Consider the following 27,055-nt stretch of genomic DNA (forward strand, 5'->3'; position numbering starts at 1 on the left):
CAATCAGAACCTGTGAACAGTAGACTGGAATATTACAACAATGGAAAGAAGTTTATCCTGGGGTCTATATTTAATCTCTTCTGTTTGGTCAATATTACCATACCGGATAGAAGGTGTGCTGAGGATTATTCAAGCAGGTTACTATCCCATTCTCGCTATTGTTGGTGTTCCTGGTAAGTCTCTATATCTCTGTCCATTTATTAATTACATAAACTATGTTGAACTTCATTGGTATTTATGATATCTGTACTTGACGAGGACAGAAACTAGTTCCTTCAGTTTCAATTGCAAACTCAATTCATTACCCAAATGTCAGACCCTATTCCCCGCCTTCACAAGCATTTGAGAGCAAGACTGTTCAGAATCCCGAGTGCCCTTAGCCTGAATTGATTTACGTCTCTGCATTCTCTCCATTACCAAAGCTATCAGGTCTACAAAACATCCCCAGTTCCCATCTCACTGTCAATGCAGTTGAAGCCATGCCATTATCTATGCCTTGTTAAAGTTAAGACTTTACGGTTAAAGCTCTCTTCTGAGCATTCTTCCAGTTACAATTGTTTCAATCAAAATATTTTTCTCATTTCTAAAGTAACTTCACGATAGGGGCACTGAGTCAAAGTAGTAACGTCTCTAGACAGGTAATTCACAAGCACAGGTGATTAAGCAAAAGATAGTGTTTCACATCCTTCCACTGTTGCTGTCAGATCTTCAAATAAATGACAGGAATTGGAAATAAAAACGAATTTCACTAATGTCAACCATAAAACCACCAGCATTTTCTCGAAAAGCTGATCTTATTCACTCATGTCCTTTGGTAAAGAAATCTAGCATTATCACCTGGTCTGAATTAAGACTGACTTCAGACCCACAACAATGTGCCTTGAGGAATGGCCTCACGATAAATGGCATTTAATGAGATCAACAAATGCAGATATCCCATATAACAAGCTTAAAGGTTTAAAAAAACAAACATTGATGCTAGAGATCTGAAGCAATATGAACGAGAAAATGCCAGAGCAACGCAAATTTTACAGCCTTGGGTCGAGAGAAAAACAGAGTTGACATTTCAAGTCCACTGACCACACATCAGAACATAACACAGTTAAGAAATGGTATGATTAATGTTTGTGACAGGGATGTCGATTGTGAAGGGGAGCAAGTGTGAGTGGAATAGATGAAGAAAGAGAGAGAGAGAAAAGAAGGAGCAAAGAAAGGATTGATAGGTGGAATGGAAATAAAATACGAAGTTAATATTATTTATTTTCTCATGTTCGCACTTTGCTAAATATCATACTCATATAGGGTACATATCAAAATCCCTCTTTAAAGTTATGTCCCTTTGTCTCTCTTCCCTGAGTGTGATCATCTTCTTTTATTTATTAATGGGATGCTGGGCCAACATTTAATTCTCTTTCCTCATTGTCCTTGAGAAGGTATTGGTGCGCTACTTTCCTGAATCACTGCCATCCTTGGGTTGTAATTAGTCAGTGCTTAGGTCAGTCAGGTTTCACTTATTTGAGATTTTGTAGTGATTGATATAACTGAGTGGCTGGCTTGGCCATTTCAAAGGGAAATTGAGAGTCAACCACATTGTTGTGGGACTGGAGTCACACGTAAGTCCGACCAGGTGAAGATGGCAGAATTCCTTCCCTTGAGGGCATTAGAGTGCCAGGTAAAATTTTTCTGACAATCGACAATGGCTTCATTGTTTCATTAGATTATTTATTCCTGAGATTTTATTGACTCAAATTCCGCTGTTTGACACGGTAGGATTCAAATCCGGACTCTCTGTCATTACCTGGCCCCCTGGATTAATATTCTGGAGATAATAGCGCTAGGCCATCGCCTACCCAACATCTCCATACACCTCCATTGGTAATAATGATGCTACTTTTGGCGTGACTGTGCTTCAAGAACAGCTGTTCGCGAGGTAAAATAAAAAGAATTTGGCAAAAAATGCCATCCTTCTCATTTTGTATTTAGTAGAAGGTAAGAGGATGGGAAGTGTTCTTGGTGAAAAGAAGCTGGATGTCTTTGGTGATGAGTCACTAACAGAATTTGTACTCACGGCAGATAATCAGCACAGTAAATGGTAGGCTGCTCTTCATTGCAAAATGATTATAGGAGTAAAGACACCTTCCTGCAGTTGTGAAGTGTTATTGAGACTCTGTGTACAGAATTTCTCTCCTTTGTAAGAAATGATCTCCTTGCCACAATGAGATAGTGTAAAGGAGTTTTGCCAGACTAATCCCTGCGATTATGCTACAGTGAGGAGAGCTTGAAGGGAATGAGTTTTTAATCTGTGACGCGTGTTTTCAGTTGGACGAACACATGGATTAGAAAACCTGAGATGGATATTGGTCAAGTGTAGGGAAATGGGGTGAGCGTGGGTGAAGAGTTTGGTCAGCATGGATCAGCTTTGGTTGAACTTCCTGTCTCCGTGATGTATGACGCTATGACTCAGTGAAAGTGTAAGTATGTCTGTGGAGCCCCGATTTGGGTTGAAAGAGAGTTCCTGGCATTGAATGAATTTTTGCCATCTCAATGTGCTGTTGGTGTCTGACCCTGCAATATCATGTTGTTTACAAATCTATCAGCAGCCACAATCTGAAAGATTTGGCCGTTCCCACGAGCATCTGAACTCCGTACAGAACACTGCTCTGTCTTCTCAGAGATGGAAGATGTCCCCTTGAGACTTAGCACAAACCGTCCACTTTCCCTCCTCACCATCAGCAAACCACGTTAAAGTAACACGAGTGTGTTAATAGAAATGGAACCAGGACGAACAACATGAAGCAGTCTATCTGTGCAATCTCTGCTTCAGTGGTTAGTCGTGTTGAAGCATCAATGACATTCTCCTATTCCTATTTATCAAATTTGCGGGGCTGAATGGCCTGTGCTGTCCATGTGTTAGATTCTCGAGGGGCTGAAAGTCCTTCTTCTGGTCCCATGGAAGAGGTTCAACGACAGTATTGGACGACCCATGGTTCCTGTTTACCAGTGTGACATGCTGGCAAGACTTGTCTTCCTGTGTAATAGTAGACAAGCAGGAGGCTGGAAGTCAGGTAGCATCAGGAGGTGGAGAAGTCAATGTTTCAGGTATAATCATTCTTCAGATAAAGAGAGAAGAGGGATAGTTCAGAGATCAGCAAAATGATGCAGTCGGGCAAGGCGGTCACAAGTGGTGGGCAAAACTAGGTTGGTCGATGGGATGAATGAATCTGGTGGAATGGAAGAGAGGAGGTGGGAACGGAAAAGGATTTAGAGCATGGCTGGGCAGGTTATTTCAAACTGAAAAACTCACTGGTGAGTCCTCTGTGCAGTAGGCTGCCCAGTCAGAAGATAAGATGCTGTTCCTCTACCTTGCAGACTGTCTCACTATATCAATAAAGGACATGTCAGAGACAGAGTGGGAGGGTGAAATGAAATGGGCACTTGGTGGAGGTTCAGTCAGGCCCTAGGGGCCCATCTGCGATGCTCAGCAAAACGTGCACTTAGTTTACATTCGATCACCCCAATGTGGCTTGTGACCACCTTGGGAGCACAGAATGCAGTAAGCAAGTTTTGAGGAGATGCAGCTGAACTTCTGTTTCACCTGGAAGCAGGTTTAAGGCCCTGGATGGAATTTAGGGGGGTGATGTACCGGCAGGTGCTGCATCTTTTCTGATGGCAGTGCAAGGTACCTGGGGGAACTGGAGGAGATTGTGGTACAAACCAAGGACTGGCGAAGGGAATGGTTCTCGTGGAAGATGTAACAGGTGGTGGGATCCAAAATAGTTTTCTGAATCTGATTCTCCTGATGTGGTTTTCTGTACATCAGGGAGATGGAACGTAAACTTAGTGAATGGTTCACTGAGCTTTGCAGCCAGATCCTCAGGGGCCGACAGGACCTTCCAATTACCATCCATTTTAATTCCCCTTCCCACTCTCCTTCCGGCATGATCACCCTTGGCCTCCACAACGACTCAATCTGCACATTGGATGAATAACACCCAATCTTCCGCCTGGGCACCCTACAGTCAGAACGACTCAATATTGAATTCTCCACTTTCAAACAACCTCCCTTCCTTTGCCCTCCCTCCTCCCTTCCATTCCTCAGAAAGACTCTTTCTTCCAGCTACCAACCAGATTCATTCCTCCCATCAACCAAAAACGTCGTACCCTTTATCTGTGTTCACCTACCCCCACCTCACCACCCCGCTCCACCCTTCCCTATACCTCGTTATCTGCAGCTCCCTTCACCCCCACTTCCAGAACTGAAGAAGGGTTATAAACAAGCTGTTAACTTCTAATCTCCTGATGCTTCTCGGCTTGGTGTGTTCTCCCAGCCTCCTGTTTGTCGACTTTGAATTCCAACATTTCCAGTTTAATTTTATCTCTTCCTGTGTAACAGGCAGGAAAGAGTGCATGGGCTGTGCCTCCTCTTATCCAATAAGCTCGTTTGGCTTAATGGCTTTCTCATATTCTTGTGAAACCAGTTTGAGATGCTGACTGAGCTCTTCTTTTCTTACCCTAGAAGTGTGCACTATCTGGCAATGCTGTTACATGAATGTTACCTACACGTTAAAAACACAAGCTTGAATGTTGTCCAGGTTTTGATACTTTAGCTTCTGAATGGGTGATAAATTATTCTGAACATTGTGCTATCTTCACTGAACATTTCCACTTCTGTTCACATGATGGAGGGAAATGTATTGATTAAACAGCTGAAGATGTTTGTGCCGAGGAAGCTGCTCTGAGGATCGCCCACAGAGATATCCATGGACTGAGATGATTGATATCCAGCAATCACATTGTGTCCTGGATTACCTAACTAGTTGGAAGTTTATAACTGAGTCTCATTAATATCAATTTCGTTCAGACTTCATGACACTTTGCTCAGTCAAGTACCGTCATGATATCAGGGTCAGTCACTTTTATGCTGTGTTCATAGCATTTGTTCATGTCAACAGTTCAAGGCATATGTGTTGGGAGTGCTTCCCTCTCTCAGAGTGTAGTGACTGGTAGGACTCTAATCCCAGATAATTAGTCGAACTACATCACCGAAATATTTGGGGGGAGCGTTGTGTAAATGCATTTTGACACATTAGAGAGTTGAGGGCTGCAAGGAATTAGGCATGAAAGAGAACTTGAGGTGTCAAGCAGATGAGCTCTGATTTTACTGAATGGAAAGGCAAACGTGAGGTGCTAAATAGCCTCGTGTTATTCCAGTATACCCCACTGCAGTGAATCTCCCATTTCCTGTGTTACTTGCTTAAGGAAGCTGATCAGACTGATAATGTTACTGTGTAACAAGGTACTGGTGCTACATGGCCTATTAATTCAGCAGGGGAATTGGAAACCAAACTGTAGTTCCAGTGTCCAGGAGGTTAATAGTAGTGAGGTCAGAAATAAGGTTTCCAGATCTGTGTATGAGTTCACTGGCAGGCAGGAGTGTGGTTCGAAGTGTGTCTACGCCAGGAGCATGTGGAATAAGGTGGGTGAACTTCCAACATGGGTTGGTACCTGGTAATTAAATGTTGTGGCAATTTTGGAGACATGGATAGCGCAGGGACAGGAATGGTTGTTGCAGTTCCTGTGATTTAGATGTCTCAGTAAGAAGAGAGAAGATGGTAAAAGAGGGGGAGGAAGGTCACTATTAGTCACGGGCAGTATTACGCTGGCAGAAAGGACATTTGAGGATTCGTCTAATGAGGTAGTATGGGCTGAAGTTAGAAACAGGAAAGGAAAGGTTACCCTGTTGAGAGCTTTCTATCATCCTCCGAATAGCTCCAGAGATGTAGAGGAAAGTATAGCAAAAAAAGATTCTGTATAGGAGCTAGAGTAATAGGGTAATGTTTTTAATGGGGTCTTTAACTTCCCAAATATTGACTGGAAATGCGATAGTTCGAGTAGTTTGGATGTGTCAGTTTTTGTCCAATATGCATCTGATGGTTTCCTGACACAGTACGTAGACAGGCTAACAAGGGGTGAGGCCACATTGGATTTGGTAATGAACCTGGTCAGGTGTTAGATTTGGAGATAGGTGAGCGCTTTTGTGATGGTGACCACAATTCGGTTATCGAATTTTGAGAAAATGTGTAGCGCACATTAAGGTTCTGGTTGCACGTTTGCTCACTGAGCTGGAAGGTTCGTTGTCAGACATGGTGTCACCATACTCAGTAACATAATCAGAGAGCCTCCAGTGAAGCACTGGGGTTCATGACCCGCTTTCTGTTTATGTGTTTAGGTTTCCTGGGGTTGGTGATGTCATTTCTTGTGGTGATGTCATTTGCTGTGTTGATGTTATTTCCTGTTCTTTTTCTCACGTGAATAGGAAGGGGATAGTGGATGGGCACACTTCAAATGTAGAGTTGAGTCAAGGAACAGCTACCTCGTGTTCTTGGTAAGTACGTACCTGTCAGGCAGGGAGGAAATGGTTGAGCGAGAGAGCGGTGGTTTACTAAAGAAGTTGAATCTCTTATCAAGAGGAAAAAGGAGGCTTATGTTCGAATGAGACGTTAAGGCTCAATTCGGGCATTTGAAAGTTACAAGCTAGCCAGGAAAGACCTAAAGAAAGCCTCGTGTTATTCACCTAAACTTTGAACCTAAAGAAAGAGCTAAGAAAAGCCAGGAGGAGAATATGGTTGGCAGATAGGATCTAGGAAAATCTAAAGCTTTCTTTAAGTATTTCAGGAATCGAAGAATGATGAGAGAAAGTTTAGGGCCAATCGAGGACAGTGGTGCGAAGTTGTGCGTGGAGTCTGAGGAGATAGGGAAATGCAAAATGAATATTTTTCGTCAGTATTCACACCTGTAAGATAATGTTTGCGAGGAGAATAATTAGATACAGTCTACTGGACTAAACAGGATCGATGTTCACAAAGAGGAGGTATTAGCAGGTTTTGAATGTGTGAAAACAGATAAGTGCCCTGGGCCGGGTGGCATTTATCCTAGGATTCTCTGGGAAGCCAGTAAAGAGATTGCATAGGCTTTGGCTTTGATTTCTGTGTTATCATTTTCTACAAGAATAGTGCCAGAAGACTGGAATATAGGAAATGTTGTCCCCTTGTTTAAGAAGGGAAGTAGAAACAACCCTAGTAATTATAGACCAGTGGGCCTTACTTCGGTTGAGGGTAAAATGTTGGAAAAGGTTATAAGACAGAGGATTTATTATCAATTAGAGATGAATAAGTTGACTCAGGATAGTCAACATGCTTTTGTGAAGGATAGTTTTGTGCCTCTCAAACCTTATTAAATTATTTGAGAAGGTGACCAAAAAGGTGGATGGAGGTAAAACGGTTGATGCTGTGCATATAGATTTCAGTAAGGTCTTTGTAAATGTTCCCCACGGTTCAAACTACGGAGGAAAGGGATTGAGATTGATTTAGCATTTTGGATCAGATATTGGCTGGCTGAACGTAGACCGAGTGTGGTGGTTGATGGGAAATTTTCATCCTGGAGTTCAGTTACTAGTGATAAACCGCAAAGATCTGTTTTGGGGCCATTGTTGGTTGTTATTTTTATAAATGACCTGGATGAGGGCATAGATGGAGTGGAAAGTAAATTTGCAGATAACAGTAAGGTCAGTGGAGTTGTGGATAGTGCTGAAGGATATTGCAGTTTACAGAGACACATAGACAGGTTGCAGAGCTGAACTATTTTACAATTACTGGAACTGTGGTCACTGGTCACAAAGTGCTACCCAATGTTACCTCCGTCATGTGTCCTGCTCTATTCCCCAAGCGTAGATTGAGTTTAGCCCCTTCCCACTTTGGATCCTCTATATGTTACTTGAGCTAAATTGACTGAAAACATTTAACATATTTCACCCGATCTGAAACCCTTAACTCTCTGGCACTGCCAGTCTTTGGTAGGAAAATTAAAATCCCAGCTTGGAATATTTATTACAATGAAGGGAAAACCACAATATTGTTGGTGTCATCGAAGCAATACGAGAATAATGTTGCTGCTACTGTTGGATGATTCTGGCACTGTGCACGTGAATGATCATGGATGTTTTCAGAAATGCTGGACTGTCCTTGATTGAGTAAGTGCTGATACTCCATGCAGTGATGCTGATTTGCAGTATAACCATTTAATTAACGCAGCTGAGGGAATAGAACGGAAGCCACTGTTTAGTGCTTCATGGCATATCAGAACTTTCATGGTTGGTACTACATAGAAACATATAATAAAGAAGAGGTCGATGGAATCTGCATCACATAGTGTTGATCTAGGTGGTTGATAAAGTTTGTGAGGTTACCTGTCTCAAACTCCCTCTTAGGTAGTGCATTCCAGACACATACCACTCTCAGGGTTCAAAACCATTTCTAAAAATCATTTATCATCTCTTACTTTAAAAGCGTGTCCCTTATTTTTGACTCTTCGCTGAAGGGGAACATTAGCTATCTGTTCACCCTGCCCAGACCTTAATTGCTCTAATGCACCTCCCTCAGCATCCTGCGCCAATCTTCCCTGCTCCACAGAAAAGTGCGTGCAAATCCAGCCTGTCTTCACATTTATCAGTGTTAAGTATCATTGCATATTGATCTGGCTATCTGAACAACCCGTTCATATCCTCCGGTAACCTCACACATTCCTCCTCACTGTGAACTACCCAGCTAGTTGTTGTGTCATCCACAAACATAACTACCCTACCCTCCAACACCCCCCATTCGCATTGTCAAGATTTATGAATATTACAAATAAACCTTGAGATCCTTCCTGTTCTCCAGATATTATTGGCTGAAGAAGAATTGAGAATTCAAGTTCCCTTTATTTGTTGGAATTCCACCATGTGCCGTGGCCGGTTTCGAATCCAGACTCTGAGCCATTACATAGTTCTATAAATTAATGTTTTAGAGATCATACTGATAGACAATTGCTTCTATACCTAATTCAACCGTCTCCACTGGCAACAGTAATGTTGCTGTTAGCGTGACTGAGGTGCAGAAAATTGTGCAGTTGCATTGTCAAATAAATCTATTGAGAACTGTTATATTTCAAGTCACTGGAACTGTGTGGAGATGGAACAGTTTAGGAGCCAGGAAAAGAAATAGAATAGGCAGTCATTTTCAACACTGAGTAGGTGTGCCATGTATACACGGATTTGACTTTCTCCTGTCATTGTAATCCAGTGGGGATGCTGTGGATGGCTTTCTTGTGTTTGTGTTGTTTGCTGCTGCATTCATTCAGGGAGACCACAGGGTCTGGTGAACCCACTCTGGAAGAAGTATAGGCACGGCATTTACAATATATCTGGGTCTACTTCATGGCTTCAAACATGGAGCAGAAACTAGATAGAATGGAAGCTGTGTAAGCAGAGAGGAGCGGGGCACGGCAGTGTCCTCTCTGGGATTTGAAACGTTGCATTTATTCCAAGTGTAAAATGTAAAGACAGTCTGGTTGAACAATGAGAAGCTCACCGAGCTGTGCCACCTCCTTCAGCATAACCTGGAGGCTCACTCTTGATACGAAAAAATCCTTTTTGATTCTGGAACTTTCCAGGCCGAATGGGGTGACACATCAATCATGTGTCAGAGTTTCGATCTCTGATGTATCACGAGGTGACAGAGGCTCCCTCTGCCCAGTGAGGTGAATGCATTGATTGTGTCTACATACAGGATGGAACAGAAAACCTTCCTGAAATACAAGAGAACTGGGGGAACGGCAGAAATTGCTAAACTGCATAACTATTAAAGCGGAAGTATTCGGAAAAATGATTGTATTGAAGGGTGTTAAGGCGCTGCACCAGATGAGTGATAAATTTAAAAGCTACGGAGATACAGCTAGATGATTCAGCTTTTTGGGTAGCTTAATCAGGAGGCATAGACAAGATGGATCCTTCTGTACTGTAAATTCCATGGTTCTCTGAGCCACATCCCTGATGTTAAGGGAGAACAAAGTTTTTCAAACCTCTTTCTATTCTTGAAAGGATCCCGCAGCTCTCATATATTGTTACGTAGAGAAACAAGAAAGGAGAGAGCAATAGACCGTCGATTCTTACACATGCGAAGTTTTTCCTTCTCTCAGGTAAAATTTCCAAGAATGTTATCCGACCACCAAACTGGACTATGTGAGGTCTCCTTGAACATTCTTTAGATGATATGATTATATCCCTGTTCTCTGCTTCACGTAACAAATTATTTATAATTTATCATTTGAAGGCACGTTTGGATGTGCCTGCACAGTTTCTGTACAACAAATGCATGCGTTTATAATATCTGAGTTAAAATGAATGCATTGACTTCGTTTTAGCCTCCTATCCGTCACCTACGCCCCCGATGTACTCTTCTCAGATGTTATATGGTTCAATATCGACATCTCTCATCCTCAGGTCTTAAGAGGCCCTGAGGGGCAAGGACACTGTCAACAGCCAAAGTTATTTTCCTAGGCTGGAGCAGTCCAGAACTAGAAGGGATTGATTTCAAGTAAGAGTAAAGTTTTAAAACAAAGATTTGAGGTGAAACCTTTTCATGCATGTATGAAACGAGCTGCCAGTGGAATTGGTACAGGTGAGTATAATTGTAATACTTAAGAGACATCTGGGTGTGTATCTGAATAAGAAGGATTTAGATGGCCATGCGTCTATCGCTGGCAGGTGGAACTGTTCAACTGAATCCCTAGATGACTATAAAACGTGTAGGAGTGCACTTAATAGGGGGATCCGAAGAGCAAAAAAGAGCTCTCTGGAACCCAACCTTGAATGTTATTTTAACCCAGTCCTGAATGCATCTTCAAAATGAGAACACCACAGATCGCACAATGCTAAAGATGAAGGCACATCTTCTCAGTCTGAAATAGGTATGCCTTATTCTCAAAACGTGTTCCCCTCACCACGCTTTTCAAATGACAACACAATTAGGACCAGATAGATATCACTCAGCCCCTCAAACATGTCCACTCTTCAATCAAATACCAAATTCAGCCTTCACTGAACAAAGTCATAAGAGCATAAGAAATTGGTTCTGAATTAGTCCACTGGCACATGACGAGTACTGTGCTGTTTGACCAGGGCTGAAATAATTCTAAAAGCCATTCCAGCTTTTTCCAACTGACTACTGATGCCTCTATGAATGAAATACTTACCGATTTCTGCCATAAAGGCACTGCTCTCTCTCTCGGTGTATGGGTGTGCTATGTGTTTCAGTTTGCGTGTTTTGTTTTGTATTTGATTGTTTATTATCACGTGTATTCAATATTAAATACAGTGAAAAGTGCATACGGTTGCCATGCACAGGCGGCATTTACATTTACTCAGAATTTATACAACAAACTTAAAGAGTGTCCAACTTTTCCTTCTCTGCTGCTACATTCTCACTCCAGGCTACACCAGCCTACGCCATGCCATCACCACTGTCTCACTTCGAGTACGTTAACCCATGCAATGCCACTGCCTGGGGCCCAAGCCAGGCTACGCCAACCCACGCTATGCCACTGCAGTTGCCTACTGCAGCCTATACCAACCCACGCCATGCTGCAGCCAGCGGTCCACTCCGTGCTAAATCAGCCCAAGCCATGTCGCATCCATGGGCCCACTCCAGCCTTCACAAGCCTGCCTTCGCTGTAGTCACGCTGCTTCTGAAGACACTGCTCAAATCCCCATCGAAGCTGCTTCCCACAACGACATCTCTTTATCAGGTAATTTTAAGAAAGTAGGGGGAAGATGGAAAAAAAAACAGAAAAGCGGACAGAGTGGGCATGTCTGTGTGTTAGTGTCCAGACCGGTGTGCATTTCTTTATGTATGTGTTGTGTCTATTGGTGTATTTGTCTGTGTATCTGGGTATCTTTGCCAGCATATTTATGCAATGAGGTCTGTGTCATTTTTCGAGTAAATCCATTGAATTTGTGATCAAAGCCTATCCCCGCTTGACGCCCCGTCTCTCCCTGTTGTGTTTGAATCGTACAATATCTCTCTCTGCTCGCTTGTATGTAGCACTGCACAACAGGCAGGTTTTAGTTTTTTGAAAATGCATCAAAGAATGCCTTTGGATGCACAGAGCATTTTCGCCCAAGACCTAGTGATGTTGCTGCTGAGAATTTACTCACCACTGTCGTGTCTATTTCCTGATTTTTCAATCCTTTCTCACTTAAAAAGAAATTGTAAAATATTGCAAGTTAATGAACGTTCAATACAATTCATTTTATCTCCTAACCAAATCGTCCATTCAGGCTGCTTTTATAAAGTTGCAGTGGAAACACTCTTTTTACATTCTGTGACACAAATGATGTTCAAAACCAAATCATTTCCACATTGCAGAGAGAGCTGCATTTTTCCACATGAACGTTTTCCGTTCTCGGGCGCCTTTGTGCAATTCCAATCCTCCCTTTATTAGATGTGTGTGTGTGTGTGTGTGTGTGTGTGTCTGTGGGTTTGTGTCTGTGTGTGGTTCTGTGAGTATGTGTGCGTGTCTATGGGTGTGTGTGCGTGTGTGCGCGTGTGTGTGTCTGTGTGTGCGTGTGTTTGTTGTCAGTTTGGATGGCGCTGTGAGCTGCTTCTCTCCCTCTCTCCCTCCCAGACTGAATCCCTGATGTATTATACTCTCCAAACATGTTAGATGCAGCAGGATGTGAAGTCCAGCTGTTGCTTGGGGGTGGGGGTGGTGCATCACTTTTAACACCACGGAGATTGTCAGACGCGTCACACGCATAGATAAAGGCTAACACAGACTTACAGATATGAGCAGGAATTCGTTGTTGGTAACTTTAAGGAGCTAGTGGTGAGATACACTGAAGCAAGCAAGAACATCTCCACTTTCTTCGCTGTTGCTTATGAAACCAGCTATTACCACTCAGTGTCAATTGCAAACTATCAATCCACAATCTACAAGCTGAAGAGACAGTCAAACAGAATGGCTACAGGATGATACAAGTTTCCTAACACAACAGACTTCACAGATGCAGACGAGAAACTACGTGTCAAAAGTCGTTAATTTTAAGTTTAAACAATCAGCAGTGGGCTGTGCCGTTCGACCAGGCAATTACCATTGGACAGAACAGAACCACACTACAAAAGAACCGCACTACAAAAAAACCTTGCCACACTAACCCACAGCAAATAAGATAAACTAATATACAACTGTGTGAGAAACATTCAAAAAGACAACAGTCAGACAAGTGGAAAAATGTACTAGTGAGAGGACTCAATTGCAACCACAAGGACGCAAGACAGACCGACTTCCGAGAAGCACTGCAAAGCACTCTGAAAACAAACACATTTAACAGCAGACCATCAGTTAAATTATAGTACCCGCACTGACAAGAATAAGATCAACAAACACCTTGAATATAAATGAAAGTAAAGCCCTCCAAGGAATAAGAGATGACACAAACATAGAAATAATACCAATTGACAAAGGCAGAATGACAGTGGTCAGAGCAGATGACATATGTAAGGCAGAGAAACTGCGCATGGATACCAACACCTACCAACAGAGGGAGTCAGACCCGACACCAGTCATAGTTAACAGGATTAACACACGACAGAATCTACAGAGGAGCGGACTCATAACGAAGATGGACGTACAAAGTTAGAAATCAGAAGATACGAACACACCACAATTCCACAGAATCCCAAAAGTATATAAACCAAACACATCCCTCAGACACATTGTTTCCCAACTGAGAACCCTCACGCACAGACAAGCCAAGGAACTACTGCGTTGGGCTTCAACACACTATTGGTGGAGCTCACACTCTCTAGACTCATCAAATGAATTTCTGGAAAACATCAGGAACCTGAATATGGACAAAGGTGAGGTCATGGTCTCACTTGATAATACAGCACGTTTTACTTCAATTGACATAACTTTAGCCAAAGTAAATGTAGCAAAGCTCTTGGACAAAACGAATATGAACTCAACAATAAAGATAGCATTTAAAACTACTTGACCTATGTCTTTATCTTCATTACCAGGTATATGAGAAAATCAATTGGACGCCTACGGGTTTACCAATCTCGGGGCACATAGCTGAAGCAGTAATGAGAAGCCTCAAACAGATAGCTCTCCCACAGATCAAACCCTAACTATGGGTCAGGAAACTTGATGATTCTTTTGTGATAATCAAAAGAGCTGAGATCGAGAAACATAGCAGAAGATCCACAGCGTTTTCACTGGAATCAGATTTTCCAGAGAGGAGGAGAAGAAAAACCAACTCCCATTCCTAGGTGCAATGGCCGCAAAGGAATGATGAATGTCAAACAAACGTGCACAGAAAGACCACAGATACTGATAATCAACGACCCAAAGACTCACAAGAGAAGCTGCATTTGAACGTGTTCAAGAGAGAAGCGACACACTGCAGCACCCCTGAACTGTGAAGAGAGGAAGAAGAACACCAATACAAAGTCTTTGCTAAAACCAGATAACAACTTCGTCAGTCGATGTGTAGCAGAGAAGCAACATGAAGAAGACAAGACACCCCATAACACATTGGCTGCTCTTCCATACATTAAAAGCATGTAGGAATTAGCCAGACAGTTCTGACCATCTTCACAGCACACAATCCGACCGCCACTCAGACAGTTGTTTACTAGAATAAAACTCCTGATACCCACTATGTGCAGGACGAATGTAATTTGCAAAACCCCATGCAGGGACTACAATGAGCACTGAGTAGGACATACACGCAGATAAACAGCGAACCTTATCCATGAGTTACAACCAGCAACCAGTCAGCAAGACCAGCTCTCTCTGCTATCCACACAAACACAGACAGCAAGAACTGTGAGTTTGAATTGGATTAGACAATGATACCTGGACAGGCCAAGCAAAGAACAAAAAGGGAAGCACGATACCTTTCCCTGAACTGCAGCAACAATCACACTGACCTGGACCAGATATACAAACCACTGCAATTGAAAACCCTAACAGGCACCATCCGGAAACATCTCAAATAAAACCACATCAATTCAAAGTGGAACAGTACAACAGTGCTTTACATGAGGTAACAGAGCACCGATGGTGTCATCTAAAAAGGGGACAAAACGTCTGCCAACAAACTGACCAGCTCAGCGAATAGACCAACAATGTAAGCAGACAGCTCTAGAACTACAGATCTTCACAAAAGCTTTAAAAACACACAAATATATTGTCATTCATACAGACATGGGCAATCTGCCAGGAATTATTTTGCTCCTTGATCATTTTGTCAATATTTCACTCGCTCTGTCTGGTATGTGTCAGTATGTCTGTTGCTCTGTGGACAGTCTGTCAAGATGTTACTTTCTCATTCTACTAAGTATGTCAGTATTTCTGTGGAGTGTGTCCCTATGACGATTTCAACGCTTGCAGATACCAAACCTGGATGAATTGTACAGTGTGCAGAAAAGAGTGCGGAACTCCAACAAGTCAGCAACAAGTTGATGTAGTGTTCGGTTATAAGGGAGATGAGGATCAATGCAGAACAGTGTGAGGTGATACACTTTATTGGGAAGAACAGTGAAAACAATATAAACAGGATGTACTGTTATATGAAGGATGTAGGAGCAGAGGACGCTGTGCATATGAACACAGATCATTGATGATGCCAGGACAAGCGAGGAGAGCAGTAAATATTGCAGATTAGTTTCAGTATCTGAACTGTTTACAGGAGGATGTGTAGGAGGGTGACTCTGTGCTCCCTTCCCAGGAGGTGGAGGTGATGATGTGTTGTGAGCCCACCCTCCTGCCTACTGAGACCATGGCGACTCAATTTGTACCAGCTTATCGCAAGAGGGAAATGGCATCATGGTTGCGGCTTTTAAGTTGTGCCAAGGGGAAACGGCACTGACATTGAGTTCAAAGTGAGAATTACCCTTCTCCGAACATTGCTCCTTGTTCTGTTAGTGGGACGTGGATATTTCAGGTTCTCCACACGAGTCGTCTCCGTCCTCTTCAGCTCATGCCATGGTTCTCCCCAAATAGCGGCATAGAGGTGGGGGGAGGCGGGAACAAATATCAGACATTTCACTGCCCGGCTTAGCCTTTTCTGTTCTATTACAGGCTGTTTCTCCCGGAATGGGAGAAAAGGAGGGAGGGCATGAGTGTGGGAGAGGGTGACCCTGATGATAGTGCTTATGTAGGTGGGGAGAGGAGAATGGTGATGTGTCCAGATTGAGTCAGTCCACAGTGTTTTATCCATGCAGTGCTATTTTTGTGGAGGTATAGAGGAGGGAGAGAGAGCGGGAACGTGTTGCATGCTGAAGTGAGAGAGGTGGATCTTGTTCAAAGGTAAGTGCTATAATAGATATACAGTGAGGGTGAGAGAGCCGAGAGAATACGGTGACACTTATCCTGGCAGAGCGAGAAATGTTATTGATGTTTGTCCAGTATTTCTTGAGACCACAGATACCATACTGAGCTGGGTGGGGAGCTCAGGCCATGCCGCCTCTGGTAAGAAAATGGTCCTTCTTTGTACTAGCACATCCACCAGGACTTCTGTGCCCCTTCCGACAAATCGTAGTGCGATTGTCCATTATCTGCCATGCTCGAGGTAAACTGTGCAGGCCTGTTCTGAACTGAGAAAGATAAACAGTGTGCTCATTGTCCTTTTAAAGATGGCACCAGTGCAAAGCATCACGGAATATCCAGGGGCATCCGAGCGATGGTGAGTACATCCAGCCATGATGGGTGGGAAAATCGGGCTGGCGTTGAATGACAGGGCCACCATGGGTTCGCTAAGTCGTTAATGCAGTGAATTCGATAAGATAGCACCAGGAAACTAGCTCAGCCTCGTGCAAACGATCTCTGTGTTTTCAAACTCATTCAAACTCAATGAAAATGTCACTGAGACAAATTATTAGATGCAGCCCAATGAGTCGATGACTCTGCTGACCCCACTGCCAGTTACAAAGCTGCAGAACAAATGTTCATCTAAAACTCTCCGCCATCTGAACTCACACCAACATTCCGTTCACCCATCATTCCTGGCAAAACTGGACCAAGTTGCAGGATGCTATCGAAATGTCTTTGTTTCAGCATTATGAAACCTGTGAACACATGCTTCTATGATATTGTCTCTCAGTCTTCCCCTCTCTGTTTATGTCCCAGATCTCTCAATGGAGATACGGAGCTGTAATTGGATGAGAGCTGCACATCATTTCACGTCCAACATGGGCTGCATGTTTCCCCACGCTGGGCAGTGATCTGACACAGTTTTACTGGGGTGGCATACATTGCTCGACCTGTTGGGAGGAGAACATTTCCAGGTTAACAGATCAATTCACTGGTGATCACTGTACAGCTCCCTGTGCGGATCAGACTATCTCGTTGACTTTTATAGATAATGCAACGATGGGTTCTGTGCACCTCCTCATGCTGGATGGATATTTGTTTCAGGTTTAAACATCAGTGCACTGCCGTGGTCTGCAGTGCGGGACAGATGTCTAGTCTGGGTTTATAGATCAATGCACTTCTGTCACCAGGATAGCTTCCAGTGCTGGTTAGATATCTAGTCCGGGATGCTGCAGCTGCTGATAGCCCACGTTGCCTCATGGATGTTCAGTTTCTATTTGATCGGCCCTTTAGAAGGATGTCCTACTTCGCAGGAGGTAGTGAAACATGACACCGTTGACGGTATCTTCGATATGAGGCTGAGACTTTCCCTCCGCTAGGACTGTGTGCTGGGTGCTCCTCCAGATACCTTTAAGGGCAAGTGACAAGTAATTTGTTTAGAATGTTTCACTCTTGTTGGTTCCCTCATCAGTTCCCACAGTCTGGCTGTTGTATATTTCATACCTCGCCCTGCTCAGTCAATGATGGGCCTGTGGAGACGTTCTTGGTGATGGTCATTGAAGTCCCACACGCAGAGTACGTTCTGTGTTCTTTTCAAAGTCAGTGCTTCCTCCGGTTTGTTTTCAGCATTGAAGGGAAATTATTTATCAGGAGGAGTGGTGTGGAATGCTGCAGATGTAAATCATCAGGTGATTTTCGTGACCATCTTTGAACTGTTACCATGAGATTTTCTGGGTTGTGGAATCAATGTTGGGCAATTCCAGGGTAACCCATTTCCCGTTTGTATCCCACGATGCCCCAACTACTGGTGGGTCAGTCCTGCCGGTGGGACAGTATATACCCAGGTAATGTGATGGGGCTTCATGAAACATTAGCCATCAGGACTGAATCTGTGAGTATGACAGTGTCCACTGTTTACTGTCCGGGTCAATATGAGGAATAAAGGTGACAATGGAAAATGGAGTAATGGGTTAAAAAGCTGTATAAAAGGCACTCGATCTCAATGTGTGTTGTCTACTTAAAACCGACTGGTGAAATCAGTGCACACACTGAGGCAAATGAAAATGATTTAGTGGCATGAGAGACATGGATCAGAGCGATATTGGGAAACGAATATGCAGAACATTTTATATTTGTGAATGTTACACAAAATTGAAAATGAAGTGGGGGTGAGGAATGGCAGGATCTTTCATCAAACACTTAAGGTAATATCTTAACCGTACTGTTTTGTTGCAAAGTGTCAGTTGAGTTGAGTTTGGGGAGAGATTCCCACCGTAAGGCTGACTTGGTCTCACCAAACCTAATGGGCAGAAGGGCCTTTGTGATGTGGGCCTTTTTGACTCCAACAGATTCTATAGCTGACTTTGCCCAGAACGTTCTATAACCTACATTCCCTTGAATGTACTATAACCGACATTCCCTGAAACGTTCTGTAACCGACATGTTCCAGAATGGTCTATAAACACCATTCTGTGGAATGTTCTCTAACTGAATTCTCTGGAACATTCTAATACTGACATTCTCTGGAACATTATATAACTAACATTCCCCAGAGCATTCTGTACCCAACATTTCCCGTAACTTTTCATAACCAATATTCCCCAGAACATTCTATAACTTACGTTTTAGGGAGCATTCTATCCCTGGTATTATTTTGAATGGCTGGCAATCAGTGAATTGAACAAAAGATACAATCCCGAGGGAAGAGATCCCGTTCCAATGAAAAGGGGACACTGGTTCAAATTCCGCTGAGTCAGGGTGACTAAGTTTTCCCTGCATTTCCATTCCTTCACGACAGAGGATTGTCGACACTTGAGACAAAAAGACAGAAATTTCTAACCTCCATTTTCATCAAGAATCTGGGAAAGATTCCTTCAGGTTAGCAACGTTCTCACCCTCCGTTTTAAGAACAGGGAAGAAGTGACCAGTGTCTGGTCTCAAGAGATCGACTGTGTGGGAATGTTCTAGAAACCATTTGTTCTTATGGATGTGTCTTTGTGTGTTTGGGAAGGGATGGTTTCTAGTGATTGTTGAGACATTTTTTTTCAGTAATTCAGACTTCCCTGTTTGTTATTTTAGCTCCAATTATTGGAAGAAATCTCTGAACACAGTGACAAATTTGTATATCTCACTGTGTCCTCAATCAAACTGGTAACTTTGTCTCCAGGCTGATGTATAATTTGTTTGTTTTCCTTACTCATAGTTAACATAGTGACGATCTACGTCCTGCTTTATAAAGATTGTGGATTGTCTCCATGTGTTAGACGTTACCTGGGGGCGATGGCAGTGGCAGATCTACTGGTCATTATCCTTGACCTGCTCTCGAGGCACATTCCCATTGTTTATCGGGAACAGTTTTATTTCCTGTTGGACATCCCCGTGTGTAATATCCATGCCGTCCTGCTTTATGCAGCCATTGACTGTTCTGTCTGGTTCACCGTCACTTTCACCTTTGATCGATTTGTGGCTATTTGTTGCCAGAAGCTGAAAAGTAAATACTGCAGTGAGAAAATGGCAGCTGTGGTTCTGGGAACAGTGACTGTGCTGAGCTGCTTAAAGAACTTTTTCTGGTATTTTATGCTCACAGCTCGGTATCGTCTGGGGAACGTCCCCTGGTTGTGTTGGGTAATACGCCATGTTGCATTCTCCCGTCTCTGGGTCACAATCGAGTTTCTCCACCACATTCTAACTCCAACGCTCCCATTTCTTCTGATTCTGCTGCTCAATGTTTTCACCGTCAGACACATTTTAGTGACCAGCAGAGCCCGCAGGAGACTCCGGGCTTGCACCAATGGGGACACTCAGTCCGACACAGAAATTAGAAAACGAGAAAAATCTATCACTTTATTGTTTGTGATCTCGACCAATTTCATCCTATTATGGTCAACGTTAATGGTGTATTCTATATGGAGACGGATGTATTATATTGGGTATCAGTCTGTGTATCTAGAGAACTTTGTGCAGGAGTTGGGCTTCATGCTGCAGCTCCTCAGTTGCTGCACAAACACCGCGATTTATGCCGTGACCCAAACTAAGTTCAGACAGCAACTGAAGAATGTGCTGAAATATCCCTTTACCCAAATGATGATTACAGAGAGTGGTGAACTCGACCCAGACAGTCGCAAAGGCTAACTTCCCACCTATAGAATCCAACTATCAGACCCATTGTCGAGGAAAAGCCGCCAGCATTCTCAAAGATCGTTGCTTTTCTACAACCTCTATCATTGGGGAAAAGGCACAGAAACCTGAACACATGCACCAGCTAGTTTCGAAACAGTTTCTACTCTGTTGTTGTTAGAATACTGAATGGACTCACAAACTGTTAATATTAGCCTGTCTCTGTGTCTTGACGTTTGACGCTTTTACCTATTATTTACTTATCTGTGCTACTTAATTTCGTGATCTGCCTGTGTTGCTCGCAAGGCAAGGCTTTTCTTTGTGCTTCGGTACATGTGACAATAAATTCGATTCAATTCAATTCAATTCTTCTACCTTTGTGCCAGTTCGGTATCCAAATGGCTATATCTCCCTGTATTCCATGAGATCAAACCTTGTTTCCCTTATTGAACGCCTTATTGAAATCCATATAGATCACGTCTTCACTCAGCCTCGTCAATCCTCTTTTTTACTTTTTCAAAAATCTCAATCAAGTTTGTAAGACATGATTTCCCATGCACAAATCCATGCTAACTATCCTTAATCTGTTCTTGCCTTTCCAAATGCAAGTAAATTCTGTGCCTCAGGATTCCCTCGCACAACTTGCCCACTACCAACATCAGGCTCACTGGTCTATAGTTCCATCATTTATCCTTACCACTTTTCTGAAATAGTGGCATCAAGTTAGCCACCTTCCAGTCTTCCATCACCTCATCTGTGACTACCAATGACACAAACACCCCAGCAAGAAGCCCAACAATTACTTCCCTAGCTTCCCACAGAGTTCTAGGTACACCTGATCAGGTCCTGGGTAGTGATATACTTTAATGTCTTTCAAGACATCCAGCACTTCCTCCTCTGTAATATGGACATTTTCCATGATGTCACCACATATTTCCCGACATTCTATATCTTCCATGTCTTTTTCCACAATAATCACTGACGCAAATTACTCGTTTAATACCTTCCCAATCTCATGTGGCTCTGCACAGATGCCGCCTTGCTGATCTTTGAGGGGCCCTTTCTCTCCCGAGTTACCCTGTTGACCCGAATATATTTGTGGAACCCTTTGGATTCTCCTTAACTCTATTTGCCAAATTGATCTCATGTCCCTTTTTTGACCTCCTGATTTGCCACTTAAGTATACTCTTACTGCCTTTATGCTCTTCTAAGGATTCACTCCATCTATCCTGTCTATAATTGACATGTGCTTCCTTCAGCTTCTTCAACAAAACTTCAAATTCTTTAGTCATCCAACATCCTCTATACCTACCAGACTTTCCTATCACCATAACGGGAATATACTATCTCTGCAAGCTTGTTATGTCATTTCTGAAGTCTTCCCATTTTCCAGCCATTTGCCCCAAACAACTTTTGAAAGTTATTGCATAATACCTTCAAAATTGGCCTTTCTTTAATTAAGAACTTCAACTTTTAGATCTGGTCAATATTTTTCCATCACTTCTTTAAAACTAATAAATTACGGTCTCTGGCCCCAAAGTGCTCCCCCACTGACATCTCAGTCACCTGTTCTGCCTTATTTCCAAAGAGTAGATCGTGTGTTTTGCGCTTTCTCTAGCAGGTATATCTGCACACTGACTCAGAAAATTTTCTTGTATATCCTTAACAAAATACTCTCCATCTAAGCACTTAACACTATGGCAGTCCCAGTCTATGTTTGGGAAGTTAAAATCCCCGACCACAACCGTTCTATTATTCTTACAGATAACTGAAATCTCCTTACAAATTTGTTTCTCAATTTCCCTCTGACAGTTAGGGGGTCGATACAGCAATCCCAATAAGGTGATCATTCCTTTCTTATTTCTCAGTTTCACCCAAATAAGTTCCCTGGATATGTTTCAGGGAATATCCTCCCTCAGTGTAGCTGTAATGCTATTCCTTATCACAAATGCCAACCTCCATCCTCACAGTGGCTCAGTGGTTAGCACTGCTGCCTCAAAACAGTCGGGTCCCAGGTTCGATTCCAGCGTCAGATGACTGTCTGTGTGGAGTTTGCACATTGTCCCTGTGTCTGCGTGCGTTGCCTCCGGGTGCTCCGGTTTTCTCCCACAATCCAAAGATGTGCAAGTCAGGTAAATTAGCCATGCTAAATTGCCCCATAGTGTTAGGTCAATTAGTCAGAGGGAAATGCGTCTGGGTGGGTTACAATTCAGTGTGGACTGGTTGGGCCGCCGGGCCAGTTTCCACACTGTAGGGAATCTAATCGAATCTTGCCTCTCTTTCTATCCTTGCAGGAGCATTTGTATCCTGGAACATTAAACTGCAGTTCCTGTCTATCACTGAGCCATGTTTCTGTAATTGCATGATATCCCAGTCCATGTTCTGAGTTCATCTGCCATTCCAGTTAGGCCCCTTGCATCGAAATAAATACCGTTTAACTTATCAGTCCTACCTTGTTCTTTGCTTTGTCCCTGCCTGACCTGACTGTTTGACTTGCTTCTTTTCTCAACTATACCAATGTCAGATTAATCTCTTTCCTCACAATCTCCCTGGGTCCCAACCTTACTAGTTTAAATCTTCCTGAGTAGCTTTTGCAAACCTCCCTGCCAGTCTATCAGTCCCCCTACAATTTAGGTGCAAGTCGTCTTTCTTGTAGAGGTCACTTCTACCCCAGAAGAGACTCCAATGATCCAAAAATGTGAATCCTCCCATACATCAGCTCCTCAACCATTCATTCGTCTGCTCTATCGTTCTATTCCTACCCTCACTCGTTCGTAACACCGGGAGTAATCCAGATATTACTACTCTCAAGGATCTCCTTTTTTTAAAAAAATCCTGCCTAATTCTTCGTATTATCCCTTCAGAATCTCAACCATTTCCCTTCCTGTGTCGTTGGTTGCAATGTGTAGAACGATCTCCTGCTGGACGTCTCCCTCTTGATAGCATTCCGCACCGTCTCTGAGGCATCCTTGATCCTGACACCAGAGAAGTAACACACCATTCTAATTCTTCGCTGCTGGCTGTGCCTCGGACTAGAGAGTCTCCGAACACAATTGATCTCCGAACACAAAAGAACCCGACGTGCCCCTCATTGCATTACAGCCAGTCTCGATACCAGAAACTTGCCAGTTCGTGCTGCATTCCCCTGAGAATCCATCTCCCCTATATTTTCCAGAATAGCGTACCTGTTTGAAATGGGGATAGCCACAGAAGACTCCTGTACTACCTGCCTACCTCTCTTACCTTCTCTGAGTTAACCCATGCATGTGACTGTATCTGCGACTTTACTGTCTTCCTATAACTGTCAGCAATCACATCCCCTTGCTCTTGTAAATTCCTCATTGCCCCTAACTGCCGCTCCAACAGTTTCATTCGATCTGATAGGATTCACAATGAACGGCATTTAATGCAAATATAATACTCGGTCGCACGTAAAATCTCCCTCAACTCCCACATGCAACGAGAAAAGCTGAGGACATTTTTGCTTCTTCAAATAGCATGCCCTGAAAATAGCCCCGTCTTATTCCTCTACAAAACACTGGTCCAGGCTAACATAATAATTATGGCTTATATTTTTAAGTTTAATCAATAGACATATCTCAATAAAACATATAGTCAAGAAAGATCCCACACTATTCACTATTGCACACTTACAGCAAGACCCCAAGGCCACAGTTAAAAGTATTCACTTATCAGTCTCAGTGCTGTGACATCTCCCAAACAGGTTCCTCCAAGATCAGTTGTGAATTTCACACTTTGTTAATTTTCTCAGATGCACTCCGGTGTCCAGGGATATGTGAATCAACAGCAAACTGCACAGGTTCACTGCTGTCAGTTTGCAGTGTTCTTTTGCTCCCTCTATCCTGTATTGATCTCACCATGTGCTGATTTGACTGATCCTCTCCCTTTTAAAAGTGCTGTTGTTTTGACTTTTATTTTTTCTCCAAAGTTCAAAAACAATTCCTGGAATTCGAGGAAATCGCCTCCAACTCCTAAACTAACTCAAAAAGTAACAGCCTGGTACAGCCAATTTTTTTCCCATTTTTGATTACCCATTGTTGTTTGTCTCTGTGTTGAAGAAGCGGAGCTGGACAGAGACAGATACAGCCCCAAGTCATAGTCCTCAGGGAAATGGAGGATACCAGGCCCCAGCTATTGCAAAGACCTGACTTGCAAAGGCGGTTGAAAATCGATTTGGAGCTCACATGAGACACATATGCGATAAACAGCCTGTTGCTTAGACCTTGGAGTTACAATGTGAGGAAGAGCTTGCGAGTAAGTAGACTAACAGAACACACTGACTGATTTTTGCGGTTTCTGGGAGGATCAAGGAAAACAAATGTATAATTAAAGCCGTTGCTGCAGAGGTCTCAACTTGCATAAATGTAGTCTATATATAAGAAGAAATAAAGCCGGATATCTCAAAAGATCGCAGGCTCGTTCTTTAGTTCTTAGGAACCCAACAATTTGGCATAGTACATAGAACATAGAACATAGAAGAATACAGCGCAGTACAGGCCCTTTGGCCCTCGATGTTGCGCCGATCCAAGCCCACCTAACCTATACTAACCCACTATCCTCCATATACCTATCCAATGCCCGCTTAAATGCCCATAAAGAGGGAGAGTCCACCACTGCTACTGGCAGGGCATTCCATGAACTTACGACTCGCTGAGTGAAGAACCTACCCCTAACTTCAGTCCTATATCTACCCCCCCTTAATTTAAAGCTATAAGCTATAGTCGGCTGTTTAAATGTCTTCAGGTGATAGTGAAAACCCAGATCCACTACGTCTGACACAGTTTGTAACTTGTCCACGATCTCGCACTTGAGCCCATTTTACTTACAGACATCTGTACTTGTCGGAGCAAACAATAAATCTGTACCTCCCCCCAACCCAAGGGATATGTCTAGCCAATGGCCCAAGACCCATTGATGAGTGGAATACGGCTCGTGGTCTCCTAACTGACATCTGAAACTGGCAGAGAGGGCATGTGAACTCTGGCCTGTGGTTCACTGAGTCCATGCAAATTTCCAGAAACAATGTCTCAATCCAAATTACCGACAGCAGATAAAATAGGGTAGGCTTCCACCTCATATTTTTAAAGGAAGTTCTCCAAAAATTAAAGGAATACATTGCATAACAATTTTATCTTTCAAAAACTTTATCAAAAGTCTATGAGGAGAATAAAATCCCCAAGCACCAATGGTCGCTGGATGATATTTGGGGTAAAACAATCTGATAAAAAAATGCATTCGCTGATAATGCAACAAATTGGACAGGGACAAGAGATCATAGCCAAATTCAATCATGATCGGGAAATTAATAATCTAAAGAAAGAATTGAAAATTGTTTGCGAAGACCTTAAAATGATAAAACAAACATTGACTGAAAAGGGAAAGTTCTAGAAATGAAAAATCTTTCACCCTTGCCATATCCAAGTACTCTATTGCCTACAGACTCTCGGACACTGCAAGACCTGGGTAAGGTGCGGGTCCTGGGAAATGAGGGAAACTAATCTAGTTCCAGTGAGCCTGAAGGAGAGCAGTGGTCATTTATTTAACCTGGCAGAAGCCAGACGGAAAGGAAAAACAGGAAAAGAAGTGTTGTGTTAAATATGAAAACCACAATGGCAAATCATCATCCTTCCAAACCTCAAACTGGTGGAAAGATGATCCCTCATCCTAAAGGAACATTACCAAAATTGCAATGAGATAATCAACAAAATAAGTCATGACAAGGAGAAGACAGAGCTGAAAGGCCAATCAAATGCTGTCTGCGAGATATTCAAATGAACCAAAAAGAGGCAAGATAAACCAGAAGAAATTCCCCCAACAAAAGAATCGAGATTCCCCAAGCAGCCGCTCCTAACTCTACCATCCAGGATCCCAGTAGAAGACCTCAGTACTCTTCACTAAGCTAGTTAGAAAGTGAAATACGAGACAGAGAGAGAGAACTGAATCCTCCTCTGAATTCAAGGATGATGAGGAGCCTTGTTCAGTCCCCTTAATGGCCAAGCAGCACAAAACACTACACAGTTTCAAGACCCGTCTTCCTAGCTTACCCCTTGCAAAAGTACAATCTCTGCAAAAGTACAATCTCTTGAGAACAAGATGGACTAACTCAGAACACGGCTCAGATTCCAATGTAAGGTGCAGGACTGCTGCGCACTCTGCTTCACAGAAACCTGGTCAACCCATCCATTACCGACTGTGCACTTCAGGCTGATGGTTCTTCAATCCATCCCATGGACCGTACAGAGTCAAGTAAGACAAAGGTTAGAGGGGTTTGCTTTTTAATCAGTAAGTTGTGGTGCACAGACATTGCAACCCTGGGTATTCACTGCTCCCTAAACCTTGAATTCCTTACCATGAAATGCCACCCCTTCTATCAACCACGGTAATTTACCGCCACCATACAAACTGCTGTGTACATACCGCCACAAGCAAAGGCCGAGGAAGCTCTGGATGTGCTGTACTCCACCACTAACACCCTGGAGACGGAACACCCCGAGGCCCTGTTTATTGTAACTAGCGACTTCAATCAAGCCAATCTCAGGAAGGTGTTGCCCGATTAACACCAGAACATTACCGCCCACTCACCAGGAACCGAACGTTTTAGACCACTGGTACATCTCTGTGAAAGATGCCTAGCGCTCTGTTCCCCTATCATCATTTCGGGAACTCCAAACACAATGCTGTGTTTTATCTCCTGTCTTACAGGCAAAACCTCAAGCAGAAG

At 43.1% G+C, this 27,055-nt stretch overlaps 1 protein-coding gene and 1 pseudogene across 1 annotated transcript; one reads left to right on the forward strand and one right to left on the reverse strand.

Annotated features, from left to right (window-relative positions):
* LOC148135461 (Fc receptor-like protein 4) overlaps positions 1 to 27,055 on the reverse strand; it is a 451,279-nt pseudogene that overhangs the window by 398,821 nt on the left and 25,403 nt on the right.
* LOC148135466 (putative G protein-coupled receptor 139) lies at positions 41 to 20,328 on the forward strand. Its single transcript, XM_087984586.1, has 2 exons — positions 41 to 173; positions 19,400 to 20,328. The coding sequence occupies exons 1-2, from the start codon at positions 41 to 43 to the stop codon at positions 20,326 to 20,328; spliced, it is 1,062 nt and encodes a 353-aa protein (XP_087840712.1).

This window comes from Chiloscyllium plagiosum, unplaced genomic scaffold (assembly GCF_037043375.1).
Source record: "Chiloscyllium plagiosum isolate Xiang-an unplaced genomic scaffold, Cpla_swu_hap1 HiC_scaffold_49, whole genome shotgun sequence".
In the NCBI taxonomy this organism is placed as follows: Eukaryota; Metazoa; Chordata; class Chondrichthyes; order Orectolobiformes; family Hemiscylliidae; genus Chiloscyllium; species Chiloscyllium plagiosum.

Bases quoted from the DNA above. Each gene is read 5' to 3' on its own strand.
- LOC148135466 (XM_087984586.1), top strand. From the start codon at position 41: ATGGAAAGAAGTTTATCCTGGGGTCTATATTTAATCTCTTCTGTTTGG. The intron at 174-19,399 runs GTAAGTCTCTAT...CCTTACTCATAG, and splicing joins CGCTATTGTTGGTGTTCCTG to TTAACATAGTGACGATCTAC.